A 25,204-nucleotide genomic window follows, 5' to 3' on the forward strand; every position below is an offset into this window, starting at 1 on the left:
TCATCAATCCTCTTTGTTACTTCTTCAAAAAACTCAATCAAGTTTGTGAGACATGATTTCCCACCCACAAAGCCATGTTGACTGTTCCTAATCAGTCCTTGCCTTTCCAAATACATGTACATCCTGTCCCTCAGGATTCCCTCCAACAACTTGTCCACCACTGAGGTCAGGCTCACCGGTCTATAGTTCCCTGGCTTGTCTTTACCGCCCTTCTTAAACAGGGAACCACGTTTGCCAACCTCCAGTCTTCCGGCACCTCACCTGTGACTATCGATGAGACAAATATCTCAGCAAGAGGCCCAGCAATCATGTCTCTAGCTTCCCACAGAGTTCTCGGGTACACCTGATCAGGTCCTGGGGATGTGTTGGTGTGATGGATGGCAGGTGCATGGAGGGAGATAAACCAAAGATACAGAAAGAGGCCCAGCAATCATGTCTCTAGCTTCCCACAGAGTTCTCGGGTACACCTGATCAGGTCCTGGGGATTTATTCACCTTTATGTGTTGGTGTAATGGATGGCAGGTGCATGGAGGGAGATAAACCAAAGATACAGACAAGTTGATGAGTGACCTCCAGGAAAGGTAGGAGAGGGAGGCAGGTGGTATAGAAGTCTCCTGTGGCTATCCGCATCTCAAACAAGTATGCTGTTTTGGTAAATATAGCGGGTGATGGACTCTTAGTGGAATGTAGCATTGAATGGCTCATGCCCGAAACGTCGATTCTCCTGCTCCTTGGATGCTGCCTGGCCTGCTGCGCTTTTCCAGCAACACATTTTCAGCTCTGTAGCATTGACAGCCAGGTTTCTGGTACCAAGGCTAGCTTTAATGTAACAAGGAGTACACCAGGTTCCAAGCGATCGATTGTGATAGGGGACTCTCGAATTAGAGGCACAATCTGACGTTTCTGTGACTGACAGCGAGATGTCAGAATGGTGTACTGCCACCCTGGTGCCAAGATCAAACTGGCAGGGAGATTTGCTGGTGCTGCTCGGGAGGATTTAAACTAGTACAGTGGGGGTGTGGGGGAGCAACGGATAGAGTAAACAGTCAAGGTCTTTTCCCCAGAGTGGAGGAGTCCAAAACTGGAGGGCATAGGTTTAAGGTGAGAGGGGAAAGATTTAAAATGGATTTAAGGGGCAACGTTTTCACGCAGAGGGTGGTGCATGTATGGAATGAGATAACCGAGGAAGTGGTGGAGGCTGGTACAATTACACCATTTAAAAGGCCTCTGGATGGGTATATCAATAGGAAGAGCTTCAAGGTATGTGGGTCAAATGTTGGCAAGTGGGACAAGGTTACTTTAAGATATCTGGTCAGCATGAATTAATTGGATGGAAGGGTCTGCTTCCATGTTGTATATCTCTGTGACTCTATGAGAAATGTTTGAGGCCTCTGAGTCTATACTCAGTTGTGTTTAGAAGAATGAGGGGGAATCTAATTGAACCTTACAGTATACTGAATGGCCTAGACAATGGATGTTGGGAAGATGTTTCCATGAGCAGGAGAGACTAGGACCTGAGGGCACAGCCTTAAAGGAGAAACTTCTTCAGCCAGAGAGTGGTGATTTTATGGAATTCACTGCCACACAAGGTCTGTGGATGCCAGGTCATTGAGTATATTTAAAACAGAGGTAAATAGGTAGATTCTTGATTGTCAAGGGCATCCAAGGTTTATGGGAAGAAGCGTGGAGAATGGGGTTGAGAAACTTATCAGACATGATTGAATGGCAGAGCAACTTGATGGGCTGAATGGCATAACTTCTGTTCCTGTGTCTTATGGTTGTTGACATAAAGCTATGAGGAGGGCACAAAGGCCAGACAGCCAAGAGGGCTAAGGCTAGTCATAGAGGGCAACTTGAAACGTTGATTGTTTTTCCAAATGAAGGTAAAATCCTTTTGGAAAGATACACTGTGTAAGAAGGAAAAACATAGATAGCAACTAGTCTTTGTGGGAATTAAGAAGACAAGATTTGCAAAACAGAGGAAGTAAGAAATGTTTCTGCTTTTTCAAACAAGTGTTCCTGGAACTTAGAGCATGTATGGAGAAGATAAAAAAAAGGTTGACAGAAAGAAATTGGCAAGTTAAGAATCAGGGATAAACCTATTCTTGCAGAAACGTTTTTTTTCAAATCAGCAGCAATGTAGGAGGCCAACTTAATTTTCTAACCAGATACTTTGCTTCATGTAGGAACATGAGCCACTTGATATAACTTCAATAATCTGTTGCCAGGTCAGGAGCAAATTGAAAATAATTTAAAAGTTCAAAGAACCAAGCCAATTAGCAGTCCTATTCACAGATTCCTCTTAATTCAAAATTCCTTTGTTTAATCTGAAATTCTGCAAACAGCATTTCTCATTAAAATTTTAGAAATCACTAGTTAATGTCAAATCCATCCCATATGGAGAATGCCTAATGACATCTGCTGCTGAATCTTTGAAAGAGCAGTTTATCTTCAGAACTGACAGGTCCTATTTTGCTGTCAAAATAGGAATAAATCACCAAAGAACTTGGAATCAACAAAAACATTTGAACTAAGTGAATTATAAAATAAATTGGCTGTAACTGTTATTGATTTTTTTAAAAAGATTTTATTGGACTTATTGAGTGACAAGCAAGCTGATTTAGTATCTGTTCAAGCACTTCCAATAATACCTTTGGTTGATATTTCACTAACAACTACTCATTATGAAAGCTGAAATTCTATTAATGGGGAACTCTGAGTTCACAATTTGACAACTTGAAATGGTTGATACATAATTGAGGGCATTAAAAGAATTTTGTTTTTGTAATTAACCTCTTGAGGTTTAAAAGCTTTGCTTTCATGAATGGGAGTTTTATTTTCACTATCAAGACTAAATAGTGAGAGCTGTCTTAGATGTTTACTTGATCTTCACATCACTTATGAGGTCTGTCCATCTTGAATAGGGTGCTGCACAAATTAAAATAAAGAACGGGTAATGTTTAGCATGGATAGAAGATTAATTAACAGAAAGCAAAGAGTGGGGATAAATGGGTGTTTTTCAAGTTGGCAATCAGTGGCTAGTGGTGTGCCTCAGGGATCAGTGTTTGGACCTCATTTGTTTAGAATTTACATATAGATGACTTAGAGTTGGGAACTAGATGTAGTATGTTAAAATTCACAGGTGACACTAAAACAAGTGCTAGAGCAAAGTGTGCAAAGGACACTGAAAGTCTGCAGAGGGATATAGATATGTTTAATGAGTGGGAAGGGATCTAGCAGATGGAGTACAATGTTGGTAACTGTGAAGCTATCCATTTTGTTGGAAAAATAGCAAAATGAACTATCATTCAAATGATGAAAACTTGCAGCATGCTGCTGTACAAAGGGACTTGGGTGTTCTTGTGCACAAATCATGAAAAGGTGGTTTGCAGATGCAGCAGGTAATTAAAAAGGAAAATGGATTATTGTCCTTTTTATGAAGTTTAAAAATAGGGAGGTTATGCTGCAGCAGAGTAGGGCACTGAGGAGGCCACACCTGTGTATAGTTTTGGTCTCCTTACTTGATAAAGGATGTACTGGCACTGGAGGGGATTCAGAGGAGGTTCACTAGGTTGATTCTGGAATTGAGATGGTTCGCTTATGTGGAGAGATTGAGTAGGCTGGGACTATACTCAGTGGAACTTAGAAGAATGAAGGGCTGTCTTATAGGAAGATATGAAATTATGAAGGGAATAGGTAAGATAGAAGCAAGAAGTTGTTTTCAATGATGGGTGAAACTAGATCTAGGGGACATAGCCTCAAAATAAGGGAAGCAGATTTAGGACTGAGTTGAAGAAGAACTTCTTCACCCAATCTGTGGAAATCCCTGCCCAGTGAAGCAGTTGAGGCTATCTCATTGAATGTTTTTAAGGCAAAGAAATATTTTTGAACACCAAAATAATTAGGGGCGATGGTGAGTGAGCAGGTAAGTGAGTCCGCAAAAACATCAACCATGATCTTATTGAATGACGGAGCAGGCTCAGTGGGCCAGATGACCTATTCCTGCTCCTATTTCTTACATTCTTATGTTAATAATGAGCGAATGGCCATAGTGTTGACATTGAAAGTATGAGGGGGTCACGAGGGATAATGAGTTGGGAGCTAATAAGGGACATTGGGAGGCAAGGGTTATGAAGTCTGTGGATGGTCGAACCTAAAATCTTCAAAATCACAAGAGAAGTTTTCCTACCATCCTGTATTGGCCTCATCTTCCCTCGTGGCTGCCTATACTCTGGTTCTGGATTCGCTGGGTTAAAAAAAGAAGTCATTATAATTTGAGAGACACTCATGAATAAACAAATGCAGTTTTCAAAGGAAGCTTGATGTTGAGTATGTTTTCAATTTTTATCCTGTTGTGGTCCTGAAGGAACATTCATCTAACAATTTCTATATTTCTGTGGCAAGTTTCACTGAAGAACAGCATCTTGAGGTAGCAATATTGCCCTGATGTTTGTAAACTGTGGTCGTGCCAGTACAAAAAGAGTAGACTGCAACTGTTTCAGTACTCTACATTCATTCTTGCAGTAAAACAAGCCACTGCATCTGTCACAATTAAGGATCTCACACAGACACTAAGAATACTCGCCTGAAGAATGTACAAACCTCTTCCCTGTTTTGACTGCGGACAGATCTGAGTTCTGAATGTATTGTCCTCTTTGATTCCGGAATCCTTTCATTTAGATTGCTGATCGATATGGAAGTTGCAGATACTTATATTGCTGTCGGTGGAGGGCAAGGCCCAAGTAAACAGAAGCAGCAAACAAAGAAAATAAGGGACCAATACACTCACTGGCCAACTAGCATATTAGCATATCTTCCAATTCTAAACAAATGCTGGACAAGTGATTGGCGGCTGAGATTTATCGTGTGTGTGTTTGTGTGTGTGTGTGAGAAATAATTTGGCAAATGTTGTTAATAAAGAATTTCCAGCTCTTGTTGGGCAAAGTTCTCAGATGCCATGCATCTGAGACCGTGAATTATGCCAGTCAAAGCATCTATCCCAGATGCTGGTTCTGAAATAATGGCTTAGTTGGGTACAAAAGATCTGTTCATACATTTCCAGGGAGGACAGTGTGTGGAAAGTGCTGGAATAGCTTCATTTCTGTGAACCTAACAGATAGGGATGCTGAAATCCAGCTGATATAAGCTGGTCACAGATAACAGGTATTGGCTGTCTGTTTGTCTCAGAGAACCTGACTCACAATCAAAAAATCCAGAATCGAGGGTAAGAACCCTTCAGCTAATGCCAAAAGATTTCAGTGAATTGCTAATCCAAAAAGAGTATAGTTCACTAGTATGTACAACATGACAACCTTTATTTTTCTAAAGTTTTAAAAACGTTAGTTTAAAGTTCACTCCGTCTGTTCTGTTTAGTTACGTATTATGTTGCATTTAGAATTTGGCTTATCTAATGGGAATGCACAACTGTTATGACAAACACATTTGGGGAAAAAGAGTCCTAGAAGCATGCAACATGAAGAGAGGCCCTTGGCACAACTCATCCATGTTGGCCAAGTTTCCTAAACTGAACTAGACCCATTTGTTTGCATTCAACCCATACCCCTCTAAACTTTTCTGTTCATGTACTTGTTCAAATATCTTTTAAATGTTATAATTGTACCCACCTGTACCACGTTCTCTGGCACCTCATTCCATATATGCACCACTCTCTGCAAGAAAATGTTGACCCTCAGATGCCTTTAATTATATCCCCTTTCACCTAAAACCTAAGCCCTCTAGTTTTGGACTCCCATACTCCGGGGAAAAGACCTTGGCTATTCACCTTAACTATACCCCTTATGATTTTATAAACTACCATAAGGTCACCCCTCAGTCTCCTATGCTCCAAGGAAGAAAGTCCCAGCCTACCCAGCCCTCTTCTTATTATTCAAATCTTCCAGTGCTGCTAACATCCTTGTAAATCTTTTTTGCACCCTTTTCAGTTTAATAACATCCTTCCTATAGCAGGGCAACAGAATTATACACAATACTCCAAATGTGGCCTTAACAATATCTTGTACAGCTGTAACATAATGACCCAAATCCTATTCCCGATGCTCTGACCGATGAAAGTAAGCATGCATCTGCAAATTTAGTTAATTCACAGAATTCATAACACTATTATGATTACTAGATAATACTACAATATGAATGGATTTTGAATAATGTTTTGGATGGTAAAGGATACTTTTTTTTCCCTTGTAAATTAATATACTGACATTGAACTCTGACTCTGATACAACATTACATCGCTAACGTAGACCTAAAACCTGTAACAGAACTTTTCTCTGCACTAAATACTTCATGAGAAAATACCTTGCTGGCATTGAACAAGCTGTTCTAACTCAAATGTGCAGTTTATAGAGTGCTCAGGTTTTGTTCATGCATACAGCAATACATCCTTTTATGACTTTAGCATTTTGGCAAACTTAATATTCCTATAGTAATTTGAACTTCATTAAATTTCCTTTCATTGATTGATTTAATAATTAGCATAAAAGAGTTCAAATAACCACAAAGTAGACTATACAATGCTGTTATGGACACAGACAAAAATAAGTTTAGAATGTGAAATCATTGTATTCTAGAGCAACAATATCACACAAGAAAGGAAATCCATATCACTTGACATCAATGTATACTTAATTACAACATAATATACATAAAAATAAATGAGCAATGAAAGAAATGACTATATGTTAAAAGAAAAAATAGAATCTAGAACTAGTGGTGAAATTAGTGAAAACTCGGGTTTTGTTCTGAGACATATTTCCCTGACAGCTGCTCACAGGTATCTTGCAAGTCTTTAAAATTCTGCAAACATGAACTACTGCCGTTTGGCTGATATTCTTGCCTAGACATAGAAGTTACTGACTGAAATAGAATGGCAACTTTTCTGTTGAGAAACGGAAACAATTATCATATGATGTTTCAATTGTCATCGATTGTCCCTCAATTTGAGGATGCCCTCAAGTTTGTGAGTTTCTGCTGTGGCTCTTCCTGTGACTGAACATGCTGATTCTGAACCCACAGATCTTTAGGTCCAGAGGGTATGGAGTTCCTCAAATTAGTGGGGTTTTCTTGAACACAAAAGTGGTGGTCCTGCTGAGTGTGGTTTCCCAGCCAGGAGAAAGTGAAGGATCTTATTTTTAGAGCAGTTTTGTTTAGCCCCTTCCTTATTGGCATGAGCAAAGGATATCCTAAGGAAGACTGCTGAGTCACAGACACTGTTTTCTAAAGACACTTCTCTCCCAATATGGTTGTCCAATAATATCATGCATCTGTAGTCAGTGTGCAGATTCTTGACTAGTAATTTCAAGGTTCACAGCCCTGTCCTGTCGCCAAACCTTCATTGCCACTGGACTTGGCAAGTGGACACTGGTAGAAGTTTGCACATAACTTTAGAATCATAGAATCCCTACAGCATGGAAGCAGGCCATTCGGCTCATCGAGTCCACCCCGACCCATCAAAGAGCATCCCACCCAGATTCATTCCCCTATCCTATCCCTGTAAATCTGCATATCCCATGGCTAATCCATCTATCTTTCACATCCCTGGACACTATGAGCAATTTAGCATGGCCAATCCATTTAACCTGTACATAGAGTCATACAGGTGTCAGCACAGAAACAGGCCCTTTGGTCCAACTTGTACTTGCCAATCAGATATCCTAAATTAATCTATGCATTTGTCAGCATTTGGTCCATATCTCTCTAAACCCTTCCTATTCATGTATCCATCCAAATGCCTTTTAAATGTCGTAATTGTACCAGCCTCCACCACATTCTCTGACAGCTCCTTCCAACAATGCACCACCCTCTTTGTGAAACAGTTTCCCTTTAGGTCCCTTTTAAATCTTTCCCCTCTCACCCTAAACCTCTGCCCTCTTGTTCTGGGCTCCCCCATCCCAGGGAAAAGACTTGTCTATTTATCTTATCCATGCCCCTCATGATTTTTATAAATCTCTATAAGATCACCCTCAGCCTCTGGTGCTCCAAGGAAAACAGCCCCAACCTATTCAGCCTCTCCCTATAGCTCAAACCTTCCAAAGCCGGCAACATCCTTGTAAATCTTTTCTGAACCCTTTCAAGTTTCACAACATCCTTCCTATAGGAGGGAGGCCCGAACTGCACACAATATTTCAAAATTGGCCTAAACAATATCCTGTACAGCCGCAACATGACCTCCCAACTACGATACGCAGTGTTCTGGCCAATAAAGGAAAGCATATCAAATGCCTTCTTCACTATCCTATCTATTTGAGACTCCACTTTCAAGGAACTATGAACCTGCACTCCAAGGTCTGTTTGTTCAGCAACCACTCCCCAGGACCTTATCATTAAATGTATAAGTCCTGCCCCAATTTGCCTTTCTAAAATGCAACACCTCACATTTCATCTAAATTAAACTCCATCTGCCACTCCTCAGCCCATTTGATCAAGATCCCCTTATACTCTGAGGTAACCTTCTTCACTGTCCACTACACCTCCAATTTTGGTGTTATCTGCAGACTTACTAACTAAACCTCCTATGTTCACATCCAAATCATTTATATTAATGACGAAAAGCAGTGGACTCAGCACTGATCCTTGTGGCACTTCACTGGTCACAGGCCTCCAGTCTGAAAGGCAACCATACACTACCACCCTCTGACATCTTTTGGACTGCAGGAGGAAACTAGAGCACTTAGTGGAAGCCCATGCAGACATTAGGAGAATGTGCGAACTGCACACAGTCATCCAAGGTTGGAATGGAACCTGGCACTGTGAGGCAGCAGTGCTAACCACTGCGCCACCATGAGCTGGGGTTAATTGGCTTGATGAATTTCATCCACCTCTTAGTATAGAAAGAAAATCTTGCATTAAATGACATCACAGTCAATAAATTATTTTTGAAATGTCCATGTTTTTATGTTGCTTGATGTTGCAAGGTCCAAGAAGCAAAATAAGATAAATGGCCAACTTTATTTAATGCAGGGACCTTGGTGTTCTGTCATTGTCCATAGAGATCTTGATGACACAGTGGTCAGATTTTGGTAATGTATCAAGCCACAATGATTGGGACCACCTTATTGCTGCACCCTTCTTCCGTCTTCATAGACAGTGGGAGACACCGTCCTCTTCACCTTTTTCTTTTACCGAGGTCTTTTTGGGCTACATTTCATCTGGCACCTTGCCAATGACCTTGTCATTATGGACAGTGACACCAAGTGCAAGGAGTGCTGATGGCATTGTTGAGGGCATCCTAGGAGCACACAAGTTTTTCCTCTATATCATGGACATGAATCTGTGGAGAAGTGTGTTGTTCCAATCTGCTATAAAAAGGTGAAACAATAATTACAAATTATTTGGGATGACCTAAAACTGTTGTTCCTGATACTAAGTTCAAAGATATCCCTCCTGAACTATGAAGGAATTAGTGGGAAATGTATTCATGGCTTGCAAGGTACAATCTCATAAAGTTTTGGTGGCAGTAGGAACCTTGCATCACTTGTATGTTCTGCACAGGAGGGGTGAAGTTTACAAAACAGTGCCAAATGGAGTTGATTTGATCAGGGATGTTAGCAGAAATGGAGCACACTGTAGTAAAATAAAAGGTTAAATTGAAAATCAAAATAAAGATAATTCTGTAGGAAATATAACAACTCTGTGCATGAGATTGGAATCAATTGCCACGATTGAATAATGGAGCAGACTCGATGAGCTGAATGGCCAAATTCAGATTTGATATTCTGTGGTCCCATCTCATCTGAGTTCATCCTCTAGATGTTGAACTTGATTCAAACTTTTCTGATGGTGTATCAATTAGCGTAGATGCAGAAACCTGTTTAGAATGAGCACTGACACTGTACCAGTAATGACTAAATAGAAAAGACAGCAAGAGAAGTTGATGAAATTAATTTGTAAGAAAGGTTTGTTGCATTTTAAATAAACAATTATCCTACAATTATGCTGAAGGCTCCAGTATAAGAGTACGTAATGAAATCTGTATATATTTTTCTCCATGTAAAAATATTACCTTACTGGCTATCTTTCTAATGGTTTAGTGGATTTTTGTTGCAGGAAAGATGTAATGGGATGTTTTTCATTTATTGATTTTTTTTCAAGAGAAATTTTAAAATATTGTAACAGATGTAAAATAAGCTATCATTTGCTTAATACTCATGGTTTCCCACAAAGCCCAGATTATTCATTATAGGTTTTGATCATGTTGAAAAATATGCAGTGATTTATGGAACACAGTGATTATGGTAGCACAGAAACCCATAAAATAAGAAATCATGAGAATTTTTACTGACAGACGGAGATTGGTTTTGTGTAGGCAGGAAGTTAAATCCTTTAAACATGATATTGAGTTAGGATCCCAATATCATCCTGCCAAGTTCTGGGTTTGAAGGTGATTGGGAAAATTCCTTGTAGTTCTTAGTTAGGCATTCAAATATTCTCGAAGAAAGTGAGGACTGCAGATGCTGGAGAGTCAGAGTCGAAGAGTATGGTGCTAGAAAAGTACTGCAGGACAGACAGCCTCCAAAAAGCAGGAGAGTTGATGTTTCGGGCATAAGCTCTTCATCAGGATTTCCCAATGAGGGCCTTGTGTAGCCAAGGCCAGGTGAGAGGCTGCTGCTCACAGGATTCCTTCTGAGATTGCTCTCAGTGCTTGAACTGCCACACTTTGCCTGGCTTGCACCTCACTTATTCTCCTTCAACTCCACTTCCTCACCATGGCATGGCTGTGTCTTCTATGGCTCTATCTGGCATCTCTGAAGATTAGGTGAAGTGGCAACATCTGTAGCACGAGGAATAATGCCAACCATAGCACCGCCTGTCCTTTCCCCAGTTCCACAAGGCAGAGAGAAAGGATAGGAGCTCCAGCTGCAAAGAAGCAAGACCCTGAACACAGAGTCTACAAGTAGATGATCAGCTTGCTCAACATATTTGAATACCAATGTATCCAGGTACAGAAAGTCAGTAATGTAATGGCATCTGCGGCTTCCTGGCACAATACCACATGTGGGCATGCATTGTCAATGGCATCAAGATGCTTGTCATTGAACAGCCAGCCCTTCCAGGTTTTTGCCTCTCATCCTTGTATATTCTCTCTTTTTGCAAGGGCATAAACAGAAAATTATGAAGCTTGCAATGGCTTGTGCAGATAGAACAGTCAGGCTTCTACTTATGGACTATAGCTCCGTCTGCAACACTCGCATCCCAACCAAACTAACCTCCAAACTCTGAGACCTAGGTCTCAGCTCTGCCCTCTGCAACTGGATCCTCGACTTCCTGACCCACAGACTGCAAATCAGTGAGAATAGGCCACTGCACCTCCTCTACAACAATCCTCAACACCGGTGCCCCACAAGGGTGCGTACACAATCCCCTACTATATTTCCTGTATGCTCATGACCACGTGGCCAAATTTCATCCAAACTCCATCTATAAGTTCATTGATGACACCGCCATTGTAGGCTGGATATCAAACACTGATGAGAGAAAATACAGAAAGGAGATAGAATGCTTGGTGTCATGATGTAAAGATAACAATCCCTCCCTCAATGTCGGCAAAACTAAAGAACTGATTGTTGAATTCAGGAAGAAAAGAGGAGGACGGATCCCTATCTACATCAATGGAGCAGAGGTGGAGATGGTCAAGAACATCAAGTTCCTCAGAGTGATGATAACCAACTGTCTGTCCTGGACCATACACGCAGATGTGACAGTCAAGAAGGCACAACAATGCCTGTTCTTCCTCGGGAGCTAAGGAAATTTGGTATATCCTAAGGACCCTCACCAACTTTAACAAATGCATCATTGAAAGCATTCTGTGTGGGTGCATCATGCCTTTATATGGCAATTGATGTGCCCAAAACTGTGAGAAACTCCAGAAAGTTATGAACACAGCCCAGACCATTATTCAAGCCAGCCTCCCATCCATTGATTCCATCTACACTTCTCGTTGCTGTGTAAAGGCAGTTAACATCATGAAAGACCCCTCCCACCCCGCTTATAATCTCTTCCATCCTCCTCCATCAGGCAGAAGCTTAAACACACATCACCAGGTTCAAGAACAACTTCTTACCTACTGTTATTAGACTGCTGAAAGGTCCTCTTAAATTTCAAATCTAATGTTGATTTTGCCTTTGTGCACCTCCTGTGCAGTTGTAACCCTGTAGGCCTTGTGCTGTCTAAACAGCCTATGATCTAGTTGTCCTTGTATGTTATGATCTGCCTGTACTGCTCACAAGACAAAACTTTTCACTGTACGTAGGTACATGTGACAACAATACATCAAATCAAATTAAATCAGGGTGATTATGATGCATGGGTGTGAGAAGACATTTATGGTGTGAGTCCTGGCTATTCAGATGGAGATTTGAGGTTCCTAGAAAATGAGAATGAATGGAGCTGCAAGCTGTGATATACAGAGGAGTGTTGTGTAAGAGAATTCTAGGCATGTCAGTGTGGGTTTGGCACCTGAGGGGAGGAAAAGATGTATTCCATTTGAGATAGTGGATCCTCTTGGAGCACTGTCACCAGGATAGAGGAAGTAGATTCTGCTGCTGGCATTTTTTTGTGCCTTCCATATGTGAGTACTGGATTGGAGAAATTTTCCTGTGCATCAGATTCTGCTGCAGAATCTTCAGGTCAGAGTAAGAGACTGTGGGAAAAGCCTTCCCAGGTCATCTCTAATCCGGTAGTTATTGCAACCTCTAGAATCTAGGTCCTGTTGAAGCATCGTACACTGCACTCTTTAATTTTAAAGATCGATCACCCTTCCTACCGGCTCTCCCTAAGTAATTGGAAAATTACCCATTTCTTCTGGGAGAGAGTCAAGCGATATTTATTGGACCGTTCAACAGGTTCACAACCAGCTAATGGCCTCATTGTTTCAGCAACAACTAAGTTTTAAAATTCTTATCTATGAGTCACTAAAGAATAAAATTCAGCAATAATTGCTGGAAAATATTAGGTTAAAAAACAGTGAACTCTGTTACTATCTAGCTGTTAGCCATCTGTATACTTGTCGAGTACATGCTCAAGAAATATGTGAGGGGATGGATGAGGGTTGAGGGTTTAGTTAACCCATCGCACTTGGCAGGAACAGCATAGAGGACTTTAATAGGCAACACTGGGACTCAACACCATGTCTTCACTGGAATTCTGTTGGTCAGCATTTTAACTACGCACTGCAGTCAGATGACTGAGACACCTGGTAGAAGTAGATAAGAGCCTGCCTTAGCAAATGAAGGGTCTTATCATGCTGAAAATATCCTGATTTACTTGTTACCCCGGATAAGCTGCTACATCATTTCTGTCCAAGAGCTGGATATTCCCTCGTCTCAGTTTTCTTTGTTTATCCAAGAAGAAAAAGATGCCTCTCTGAGCCCCACAAAACAAATTTTGGCCTCCCCTTCACCTACACCTTTCCTTAGATAGATAGAATTAGTTAGTCCAAATGAAGGAAGAGTTGTACAACAATTATCATTTAGCTGGTTCGAGCAGACTCTGCAGCTTGAGGTGGGGTGGATCTAGGATCCAATGTGCCAACTGTGAAAAAGGAAGATTTTCTAAGATATTTTGAAATGGCGGAAATATCCAGTTAAACTTGACCCCCAGCATGTGCAAAGCATGGTCTGCTTTAAAAAGTACAGCACCACTATATCAGAAATGTCAAATATTAGCCTTTTATTGAGGGGATTTGTAAGATTAATTGGTTGGTGTGGATAAATTACAGTCTCTGAAACTGCATATAATTGCTCTTCTGGGCATTTTGCATGTGATGCAGCTTTTCAATTACTGAAGTAAGGCATATAAGCAACTATTGTTTTCTTTTTAATGCAGAAAACTATGCCACATAGTCCTGCTCTTCCCTGAGTTAGTGATGCTAAATATGGCTGGTACATTTATCTATGGGCATGCACCTCTTTTTCCCAGTACACTTGTCAAAGATTGCCCTCACATCCTGCAAGAATTCCTATTTGACATGCACAGATGGTCTGCAGTGCCAGAGGCAAAATGTTTTAATGCAGTGACATGCTGACCAGGGAGCATACACGATTCCTTCATGTGGCAGAATTGTTCTGAGATCCAAGTTTACAATTAATTTTGATGAGGAAGGCAGACAGTCTAACATCTGACAGACTATCCATTCAATTGTCATTCTCTGGCGCCTGCATGTCGTTCATCTCCCAACGAATATGAAAACAAGCATGGTAGTTGAATGAAATTTTAATGTTATGAATGTAGGATATGATTTAGAGATCAAGAGGGAATGTAATACAATACTGCGCTGAAAAACGTTGCAGTGCAGTTTTACATATTTGTGGTCTATTGTTATTCAACTTGATATCTTACTCTTGCGGTTTAAATAGCAGAAGAAATACTGAATACTTATAATTAAAAAGAAAATATGAATCTAGAGTGGAAAAAATGTCTTATTGCTAGTGTTAGTCAAGAATTCACCTTGTGCATTTTACTATTGTCTCGTTTAAAAATTATATTTAATGCACCTCCAATGGTTAAAACAGATTTGCAGTAGAAAGTTATGTTTCTTGTGAGCAGTGAAGTTGAACACCAATATCCAGTCAAGAACAATATGTTGGAATTGAATGTATTCACATTTGTGGAAAAAGGACACCATTAAAACATTTTCCCTGTGATGTATTTGAAGCTATGCTTTATTAAAGAAAAGACTGAATTTACTGGTTGGAAACCACTGATTGGATTTTGAAAGAAGACTGAAGCCACAGTCCAGTGCCTTGAAATTGAATCTTTTCTAAAATGGTTGAATATTTGTATCATTATATCAGAGCCATTAAGCAAAACCAACCTGCCTGCAAGAGCCTTTCAAAGATAATTGCCTTAGAGGAATGTGAATGAACCACATTTTGTGTCCCTAAATGTAGAACACAGAATCATCTGGGTGGGGAACAAGCATTGGACATAATCACTTCAAACAAATGACTCAGAGGAATATTCACCCAGCCACAATCTCATCAAGTTACAAGTAGAATCCACGACCCATTAGCATATCTGGGTTACTTGTTCAATTAGAGATAGCCATATGTAACAAGCCAAATAACTGTGTCTTTAAGGAACTGTTTGTCAAAGCCATAAATAAAAGCAGAAATGATACCATTCGAAGAACCCTTTGGGGAATGTATACACTCTCTGCAAGATTGAACCCTATTTGCTGATTGAATAAACAAGTCTGCAATTATTCTCTTTAGCTGTTGTCTATATAACAACGACAGATCATCTGCCTACACTTTTAAACTGCCTCGACACTGAAAGCGATTGGCTCAGCCTAGATCAACCCATCAACCTGTGAGAACTGGATTGAAAATATTGCTTAATCTATCCTCCCAACCTGTTATTGGTGTTTATTGGTGTTTGCGTGAAAACCAGAGCATTTTTATTATTTTACTTGGACCTTGTTGGGTATAATAAACAAACCTCTTTTTCAAAAGAAATCAAGAAAACCCATATATCTGTTATTGTTTATTCACAGCATGTAAACAGTTAAACACCACATTAGCAAGCACGTTCATTTTTTTAAAAACAAGAACCTGTTGTGGTCAGTTGGAGCAACAAGGAGCCATTTAACCTCCTCCTCACCTACTCATGGTAGGTGTAAAACTCTGGTGTCCATGTTGGTTTCTGAACACATCTGAGTGTGAAAGCCTGGAGTGACGTGAATGATTTTGTGAAATTACTTTGAAGGTTGTGTTTCTGATTCAGCTGAAGGAAATCACAATCCAATCTTGTTTACATTGCGTGGCATAGGTTATAGTCCTATGAGCACATACAACTTGTGCTCCAATTAAACTACAGTTTTTTTTGTCAGATTCTAATTGAACGTGGGAAGATTAGGTGCAAGTCAAATGACAACTTCATTCTTTGGTTTTTGTTGTTTAATTTCCCCCTGGTGTAAAGTGCATCATATTGGAGGCATTGAGTAAATAAACTGCCAAATTAAGAATCAGATTAAACTTTTCAATTTAGAAATGCACAGGCATATCTGAATTATCCAGCATTTAACTAAAATAGAAACTGGGAGCTCAAAATGTGGAAGAGAGCTCACTACACTTAACAGATTGAGCTCTATAAACTTTCGATAATAATCTAATTGGTGGAAGGATACAAATAGATATCTTATAAGCATTACATTTCACTGAAGAATTAACCTTGATCATGAGTTGTAAATTATTTTCACCAAGATTCTTGATTAGTAGGGGAATCAATGGTTATAGGGAAAGGCCAGGAAAGTGGACATGAGGAATATCACATCAGCTATGATCCTCTTGAGTGGAGGAGCAGGCTCAAGGGGCTGAGCAGCTTATTCATGTTTCTATTTCTGATGATCTTATGGCCTTTAGTTTGGTCTTAGTTCTTAAGTCAATGTCAATCAACAAAATCAGATATTTCTAAAACTTACTGCTCTCAGTGGTTGTTAAAACTATTTCTGTTAGTTTATCTTTTTTCCAAAGCTGAAAGGTAACTCTATAAGTCAATGTTAAAAATGTTGCTGGAAATAATAACTAGGAAGATAATGTCACTTACGGGGCTACATCTGAATGAAGGTATGAACACTCTACATTCTGTGGTAATGAAAAATGTTTACTTCTTTTGTGAACAATTTGGTTCAAATAAAAGCTTTTCAAGATATCTGCCAATCCTGACATACCTAATCCCATGGCTCATTCAGGTCCAGGAAATGAGAGTCATGTGGAAGACACTTCATTTTCTCCATACAATTGGGACAAAGGATAATGAAAAGGTGTCACAGTTTACCATCTGCACCTCAAACACTGCTTCAATATGATTAAAGGAACAGTAGAAACTGCAAATCTCTGTGTTTGGATACTGCTCGTTATCAGAATAACAACAAAAGACATAATGGAACAAAGATTTTCCCTAAAAGGTTAATTTCAGTTAACAAGGTGTAGTTTTGATCTAATCCATCCAATGAGGAAAATTAGGACAGTACCAGGTTTTACACCCAATTTTATTTTAATATTCATTCACTTCAATGGAAAATAATGGTTTGTGAAATTGATGTTTGACCTGATCCTATAGGGTGATTGAAATTAAAATTGGCTCCACTGTCTTTATTTTCAATAACCATTTCTAACTTGCTCTTTACCTAGGAATCATCATCCCTGTCTACCATATGCAAACTCTGCTCCTACCCATTTTCTGGATAAAACTATTACTTAGCATCGTACTTTTATTGGATATTTACAGTGGGCTTCACCCAATCCATTGTAGTTTTTCAGAGCTCGCTTTAATACTTATGGAAAAACCTACAAATTGCTTGATTTGTTACAGGCATGAAGGGAATTGAATAAATGCATTATTCAAAGGCCAACAGGGGATTTTGACCTTGGAGCTACCTCAGATTGATGTCTGCTTACTTTGCCTGCAGCATCGCTAAGAATCTTTAGCCATCCGGGCACAAACCATACAAGTAGTGCTCAGTGAGGAGCTGTATAAGTTTTCAAAATTTCACTAAAGGTGCTTGGCAGAAACTTTAAATAAATTGGTTCTTCTTCATTCACTGTTCCATGTAATATTCTCTTTTTTTCTCCCTGAAGGATTTGCATTGCTTGGAGGACACCCGTGCTTCCTTACAACACAAGATATTCATCTAGGAATAAATGAGAGTCGTAAAGACACAGCAAGGTTAGTGGCAGCATAAAAATGGACAGGAAGATGATAAAGACTGCATAATGTTGAATGTGTTATAGTAATTGAAACTAGAAAAAAGTGCCTGCAGTACAAGAGTAATATTGCAATGGTGTGGTTAGAATGTGATCTTCTCCTGAATTTATGGTCTTTAATAAAGGAATCCAGTAGAACTTCAACCAAGTGAGAAATCATAGCTAAATATAAAAGAAGTGGAACTGTGTGTTATCTTACCACAATCTGTACCATATTGAAGCATTATTGATGTCAGTTAAATATGAAGCAGTAATTTTCTGTCCATGGGGCAATATGTAATCTGAGAACACTTTTCAACAAACATTGAAAAGTAAAAGAGAATATTTACATATGCCTCATATATTATGAAATGCTTTCAATTTTGTATGTCACCAACAATAGACATGATGTGGAAATGTAACATTATCAATAAAGATATGAAATTTATCCAGACCCTATTTTGGGACCAAGTAGCACACATAAACTAGATAAGGACAATCAGATGTGTTTCAAGTGAAGAGAAGAATATAACAAATCTGAGTCCTGTCACCAAAGTCTTCACATACTTCAAAGTATACAGATCAAATATTCAGAATTAGATGTACTTCCAGAATAAAAATTAAAGGCAAGAACAACTTGTGATACACTTGTGACATGGTGCTATTTGCAGAATTTATTTCACTTTTTCATGAGTTATGGGCATCGCTGGCTGGGTCAGCATTTATTATCATTCCTAAGGGCGCCAGAGAAGAAGGACGAGGGCTACCTTCTTGAACCTTACAGTCTTGGTTTGTAAAAAACCTCACAATGCAGTTAAGGAAGTGGGACAGTTAAGGACAGTGACCCAGTGACAGGAAAGGAAGTGTGATATTGTTTCAAATCAGGATGGTGAGTGGCTTAGAGCAGAACTTGCAGGTGCTGGTGTTCAAATATATACTGCAGTCCTTGTCCTTCCGTGTGAAAGAGGTTTCATGTTGGAAAAGTACTGTCGAAGGAGACATGGTAAGTTACTGCAGTGCATCTTGTAGATGTTAAACATGGATGCCACTATATTTTAGTGGTGAAGGGAGTGAATGTGGAAGGTGGTGAATGTGTTGCCAATCAAGGCTGTTGCTTTGTCCTGGATAGTGTTAATCTCTTTTTTAAAATATTGTCAGAGCTTCATTCAACCAGACAAGTGGAGAGCATTCCATCATAGTTATGACCTGTTCCTTGTGGATGATGGAAGTTTTTGGGGAGAGAGTAGGTGAATTACACACTGCAGAATTTCTAGCCTCTGACCTGCTCTTGCAGTGCTACTATATTCATGGATGGTTCAGTTCAGTTTCTGGTCATAGGTTATCTTCCAGGATGTTGATAGTGGGGCATTCCGTGATGATAATGACATTGAAAGTCAAATGGGTGATAGTTGCATTCTCTCTCGTTGAGAGAACAACATTCACTTTTGTTGAAAGATGGACACTGCCTAGCATTCCGTGGTATGAATAACACCTATCAGCCCAAGCCTAGATGTAATTTAGGTCTTGCTGCATGTGGAGATGGACTGTTCCAGTATCTGAGGAGTCTTAAATGTTACTGAACATTATGCAATCATTAGCAAATACCTGACCTCTGACCTTTATGGAGGGAAGGTCATTGATCTAGCAGCTGAAGAGTGCCTAACAATGCTACACTGATGAACTCCTGCAACAATGTCCTCAGATCGAGGTGACTGGCCTTCAATAACCACAATTCCAAATAGTGGAGAGTTTCCCTCCAATTCCCATTAACTCCAGTTTTGCTTGGGTTCCTTGATACCATGTAAGTTATAAATCATCACTTAATTTATCTTCTGAAAGATAAATAATCCAGTCACTTAAACTCCCACTTAACTAATAATGTTTACTGAACAAATACAATCCATCGAGTAAAGAATTGACATCCGCCAGCACGATTGTAGTTCTTTTAAGGCATTAAATAAAGAGGTATTTCATTCTAGTGCTTTTTAAATGTTCACTATTTATTGTTTCATGAATATTATAGCATAACTTTTCCCACTTTTTTCTATCCTCTGGTTGTAATAATATTAATCAACCTGTTTGGACAGGTTACAACATACCTTGGGGTCAGGTGAGCCTGGAATCCAGGCCTCCTGGCTCAGAGTTAGGGACAATACTAGTGCACAACAAGATACCCTGTACTCGTTTTCTGAACATAGTCTTCCCCTTCGATTCACTCAACTGGGGGACTGCCACAAACGCTGTCTGTTCTTGGCCACCAGATGGTGCCAGGGACCAGCTTTGCTGATCTTTTTCTGTCTGCAGAAGGATGTTTGAGCTTCAACTTAGATACCTTTTTAATGCAGCAAAATTTGAGTAAAGTGAGATTTGAACAACTTTTCAAGGTACTGACAATCAGCACTAAGATGATCATTAACGACTAAACAATATGGATTTGTATAAGAATACCTGTCCTGAAAATAAAAAGCATTAAAACAATAGTTTAATATTTATTCTCTGTCCTTATTTTTCCGTTACATATCCTAAATTTCCTACTTGATGCATTACAAACTCAAAAATGTGTTGCAAAAATCACAGCTTTTTTATAACTAATCATTTAGCATTTCTGTTCATAAACTACACTGAAAATTAAGAAACTGATTAATATGTATCTTTAAAATAAATTCTGTTCTTTCTATCTTACCACCAAAAATTGACACAGCTTTTGCTGACCTTTTTTGAAATGAGTTTTGTTGAATTGAACTTTGTATTGGTTGGTATAGATCAGATCTAGATCAGCTTCAGATTGGAGCCAGCTTATTTCTAATGTAATTTTTCACCAGTAACTAGTCTTTCCAAAGGGAATAGGAGTGGTGAGCATGACATATTATTAATAGACCCTTTTATTTAGCAATACACCCCTTTGCTTGATGCTTCACGTGACTCTGCCCTTCATCTTATTTATGTCTGTCATTGTTTGTTTGTCCTGCTTTCTGCACTGCACTCTGGGTAATCAGGTTGGACCATCTGGTGCCCTGAGCTGTGGAAAAAACAGAAAAGCAATTGACAGTAATGCCAGAGCGACAGCGCTTAATTACACATTGCATTGTTCAGTTTACTGGATTCACAGGAACTCGATACAATTAGTACAACCATAGTTATATTTTGCACAAAGCTTTTGATGCAGTTGGAACCTATAATTACTAAACAAAGGAAACATACATCACGCTTAGACGCATATAAAGAAGCTTTGGAGATTCTTATAGGGAAAAATAGTATGGCTGCATGAAATATTTTACTGTACAAAAGATTATGTTTGTAAGTGAACAGTAAATATATACACCTTTGCTAATTAGAGTTTTCTTCATGTTACATAAAATTACAAAGAAAATATGTATGGAAAAGGAGCAGCAAAGATATGTAAAAAATAATTTACCTTTTTTTTTCCGACATGTGGTCAAACTGAACTCGGGTGCAGCTTGTTGTATTTTTTTTGCAAACAGGAAGTAGGAGGAAAACGCACTGTTTTGAACATAAATTAATGCTTATACTTACATAGTTTCAAAAACATTCCATGTTAGTGTTATGTGCTTTTTTTTGTGGCTTTATATACCTAGTTACAGTTTTAATAAGACCTGCTGAAGGGAAGTGGAACTCAATGAAAATGCACCATGGAAACACTAGCATCATTGGATGGAATGGGGAGATGTCATTCTGGGACCCTCGACTAAAAGGAATAACGTCTCCAGGTGACAGAAGAGAAGTAGCTCGAGGAATGATGAGCAGTTCCTACAGGGTGCTCCTGGCAAAGGACAATCCAGATCCCACTGTGATCTCAGTGGAGGGTAAGGGTGGGACTGGCATTTCCATGTGTGGCCACCTAGTATGGCATAATATGAGGCGTGACAAGAACTGAATGAATTCTTTATGAAACTCAGGGGTGAGGAATTTTGGAAATCCACCATCAGGCTCAAAGTCAGAAAGACAAGTGCCAAAAGAATAGCTTTAAAAGAAAAGATTGAAGCTGTCAGTTTTGCTGACAGTTGCTATGGGCCAGAACCTCTGGTTTCAACCTTCAGGCAGTTTTGTGGTTATCTGACAGGCTTTAAAGAAAAAAAAAGGAACCTGAGGCCTTTACAGAAATTGACATTGCTTTAAAAAATATCATTGGCTGTCAGTTAAAGCTGACAGTTCTTCAGAGCAGGAACTGACTCCAGAAGTGATTGGAGGAGCGGTGTACACAGGGAAAACCAAGCTGCTGCTCCCATCACAGATGCCTAGCCACAAGAGTTCATGTCTCCTGAATGAATAATATAGGATAATCCAGTCTCCCCCACGCTGACTGCTCCAACCCCTCTAATCAAGGGTTCCCTCTCTCCCAATGTTGCCGCTGTTGCAGAGACAAAATCCAGGTTGGAAGAACAGCAAGGCAGGAGGGAGGGAACCTGTCATCGAAGGCATATGGGCAATTAATCTGCTTGGTCCCACTGTCAATATGTAGAATACCTTCGGGCTGCATCATCACCTATCATTTACACCAGTTATTAGATGACCAGTCTGACTGGTTAGACATCCATCATAATGCCAAAGACATTGGACCAAAACCCAAAGCAGGTTGGGGTTGCTGATGGAGTCTGTTCTATTGCTGTAATGCACAGGGCTTCTTGCATTCAATCCCGGGCCAGGTACCAACTATTGACACATAAATCCACAGCTGCACTTTACTCAGTTGAAGAAGGCAAGTGATATTTCAAATTGAAGGTGAGGGGTGATAAACTGTTGGGGAAATACAGTGACCCTTATTTCCACAATGTTATGTCAAGCTGAAATCTGAATATGTTGATTCTTGTCTGCAGAATATAATTAAAAATGCAAAATTTCTATTCGTACAATTGCACAACATCGTTTTCATAATTTTGCATGGAACTTCCATCCACGGAGTCTTATGTTGTACTCTTGCATCAGCCCTGCTGATTAGTTGTATATTAAACATCACTCATGTCAAAACAATGCTGAACAAAAATAATTATTCTCCATTAAGATATTCTGTGCGTGATAAGTTAATGTCATAATTCTAAATTGAAGGTGAACACCACAAACTTTTGTACTGGTTAATGGTAGATGCTGTTTAAATGAATATTCAGATGTGGATCGCCAATAAGGCTATTTTAACTAAATATATATGGCTGAATCAATATCATTGCAATGTATGACTCTGGAGGCTGTTGAATTTGCCAAAATTCTTTTAAACAAGATTTTGTTTATTCTAATATTATTAGTGTATTAAATGTCATATTTCAAATGTACATAGCCTCACTGAACATTTCCAGTAAATGACTCTCCAACAGTCTGTGTGGGGTTTGCACATTCTCTCCGTGCCTGCATGGATTTCCTCCCGGTATCCAGTTTCCTCCCACACTCCAAGAATATGCAGGTTAGGTGAATTGGCCTTGCTAAATTGCCCATTGTGTTCAGGGATGTGTTGGTAAGGTGCATTAGTCAGGGGTAAATGTAGAGTAATAGAGGAATGGGACTGGGTGGGATACTCTTTGGAGGGTCAGTGTAGACTTGCTAGGCTGAAAGGCCTGTTTCCTCATTGTAGGGATTCTATGATTAAGTAAGAATTCAGGCCAAAACTATCACCCAGGAAATCGTTTTATTTTTGTATCTAGGCAATTGGGAATGCTTGTTTAAATAAGGATTTTGCATTAATGTAAATACTGAAATAATCCCACAATGCAATGTTGAAGACAGAGCAGAGTATAAATGTTCTAAATAAAAGCTGATGCGTGTGCTGTTGCTCAGCAACCTCTATTAGTGTTGTTTTAGGTTGCTTCTTCGAATAGGATTTTCTTGAGGGAACAGCTAGGACTGCACCTCCAAATGTTTTTTTTTTTACTCGCTGTACTGAGAACATTCTCAGGTTTAACTTAGATCATTGAACACTGATTAATGAAATAGCTACAATGTTTTAGTCATTTGGATCATTGTTAGCTGAGACTGAACAACTATCTTTCATATCTGTACAATAACAAGCAGAAAGAAAATAAAGCTCTGAGTAATTGATTCATGTTCTTTTACAGAAGCTCTCACAGTAATAAATATAAATGGGCCAATTTTCTTGGCCAAGTACTGACCCTGGGGCACTGGAAGCACAGTATTCTGAAAGTATGCTAGGCTGTGGGCTTGAGCAGCACACAGTTTTGCCTTTAGTCATCATTACAGTGGAAACGTCTAACATTTGGACCAGCTGAAGGCACACTATTGGTTAAGTGCCTTATTAAGACAGGAAGTCCAAGCACCTCCTCAGCCTTCAAGGCACTGGCAGTAAAGGGTTGGTTAAATAAAACCCTATTGGTGGGCCAAAGTCACTTTGATCTTAGCTGATAATGAAGAAGGGCTTTTTTTTAATTGCTAACAGCGTCTAGGAAAGTAATTTATAAGTCATAGAAACCTTAATTTCCATGTTTGTGGCCTTCACGTAGTTTTAAAGGTTCTGTCCATAGTGAAATGATTCCATAGCTGGAAGATAAGCACCATCTATGTCTCCTGCAGTCTGCATTGTAGAGGCTGGTGAATGGGTGGCACTCCAATCCCAAGTAACAGTGTAAGGGAATGTAAATCTGTGTATGTGAAGGAAAGGGGTGAGGGCATTAATTTCACTCTTTATTCAAGGTGCAATGAATGGGGAAAGGGAATTCCATATTTTAAATAAAGATCATAGCATCCAGGCAATGAAATTAACAGTTTATTTCCCCCTTGTCTGTCTCCAAATAAGCTGCATACTGAACTGGATATGTAGGTGGAAGTTGGATTCTGCTCAGCATTTTGCAAATAGTCAATGCTTGAACAAAATGGCGGTACCATAGGTGGCAGAAAATTGGATCTCAGGCCTCTTTTGTAATTCAGGTAAGCTGCTGGCCCTCTCTGTACGTCCACAAGCAGATTCCTCTTCAGGTGGATTGAATATTGGGCCAGATGTCACTCTTTCATCCGTTTTAGCTACATCTCTGAAGAGGAAGGGTAGGATAATGGGCAGAGGAACCGATAAAAGGCAGCTGCAACTGCCAGGAGTGAATTGAAGTTGAGAAGCATTCCTGCTTCACTTTATTAAAATAAAAGTTTTGATATATTTGCCCCCTTACTAGGTCACATCCAAATGTGCCTAGCATTGACTTCACATATGACAAGATTCTGAAACAGCCTTTAGACCCCAGAATAGCATAGGTCAAAAACTCAATTTAGTTGGCTGTCCTGGAAACCAGACCATTTGAGACCAACATGGAGGAATGGGATGTTTTTCAGTGCAGCATTTAGCCCTGTATTATTGACTGTATATGCCAACCAACTGCTGTATCATCATTGAATAAGTTTTGCTTTGATAAAAGTCCTATAGTTGTATTTAGATTAGATTCTCTACAGTGTGGAAACAGGCCATTTGGCCCAACAGGTCCACACCGACCCTTTGAAGAGTAACCCACCCAGACCCATTTCCCTCTGACTAATGCACCCAACATTATGGGCAA

The 25,204-nt window shown here is 39.5% G+C and overlaps 1 protein-coding gene across 2 annotated transcripts in view; it reads left to right on the plus strand.

The window, feature by feature from the left end:
* The window catches only part of otc (ornithine transcarbamylase), a 74,658-nt gene that overhangs the window by 15,751 nt on the left and 33,703 nt on the right, over nucleotides 1–25,204 (plus strand). For both annotated transcript variants that reach the window (XM_043700832.1, XM_043700831.1), the window contains exon 4: nucleotides 17,595–17,682. In XM_043700832.1, coding sequence (XP_043556767.1) covers nucleotides 17,595–17,682 — 88 coding nt within the window. The remainder of the gene's footprint in view (nucleotides 1–17,594; nucleotides 17,683–25,204) is intronic.

This window comes from Chiloscyllium plagiosum, chromosome 12, assembly GCF_004010195.1.
Source record: "Chiloscyllium plagiosum isolate BGI_BamShark_2017 chromosome 12, ASM401019v2, whole genome shotgun sequence".
Classification (NCBI taxonomy): domain Eukaryota; kingdom Metazoa; phylum Chordata; class Chondrichthyes; order Orectolobiformes; family Hemiscylliidae; genus Chiloscyllium; species Chiloscyllium plagiosum.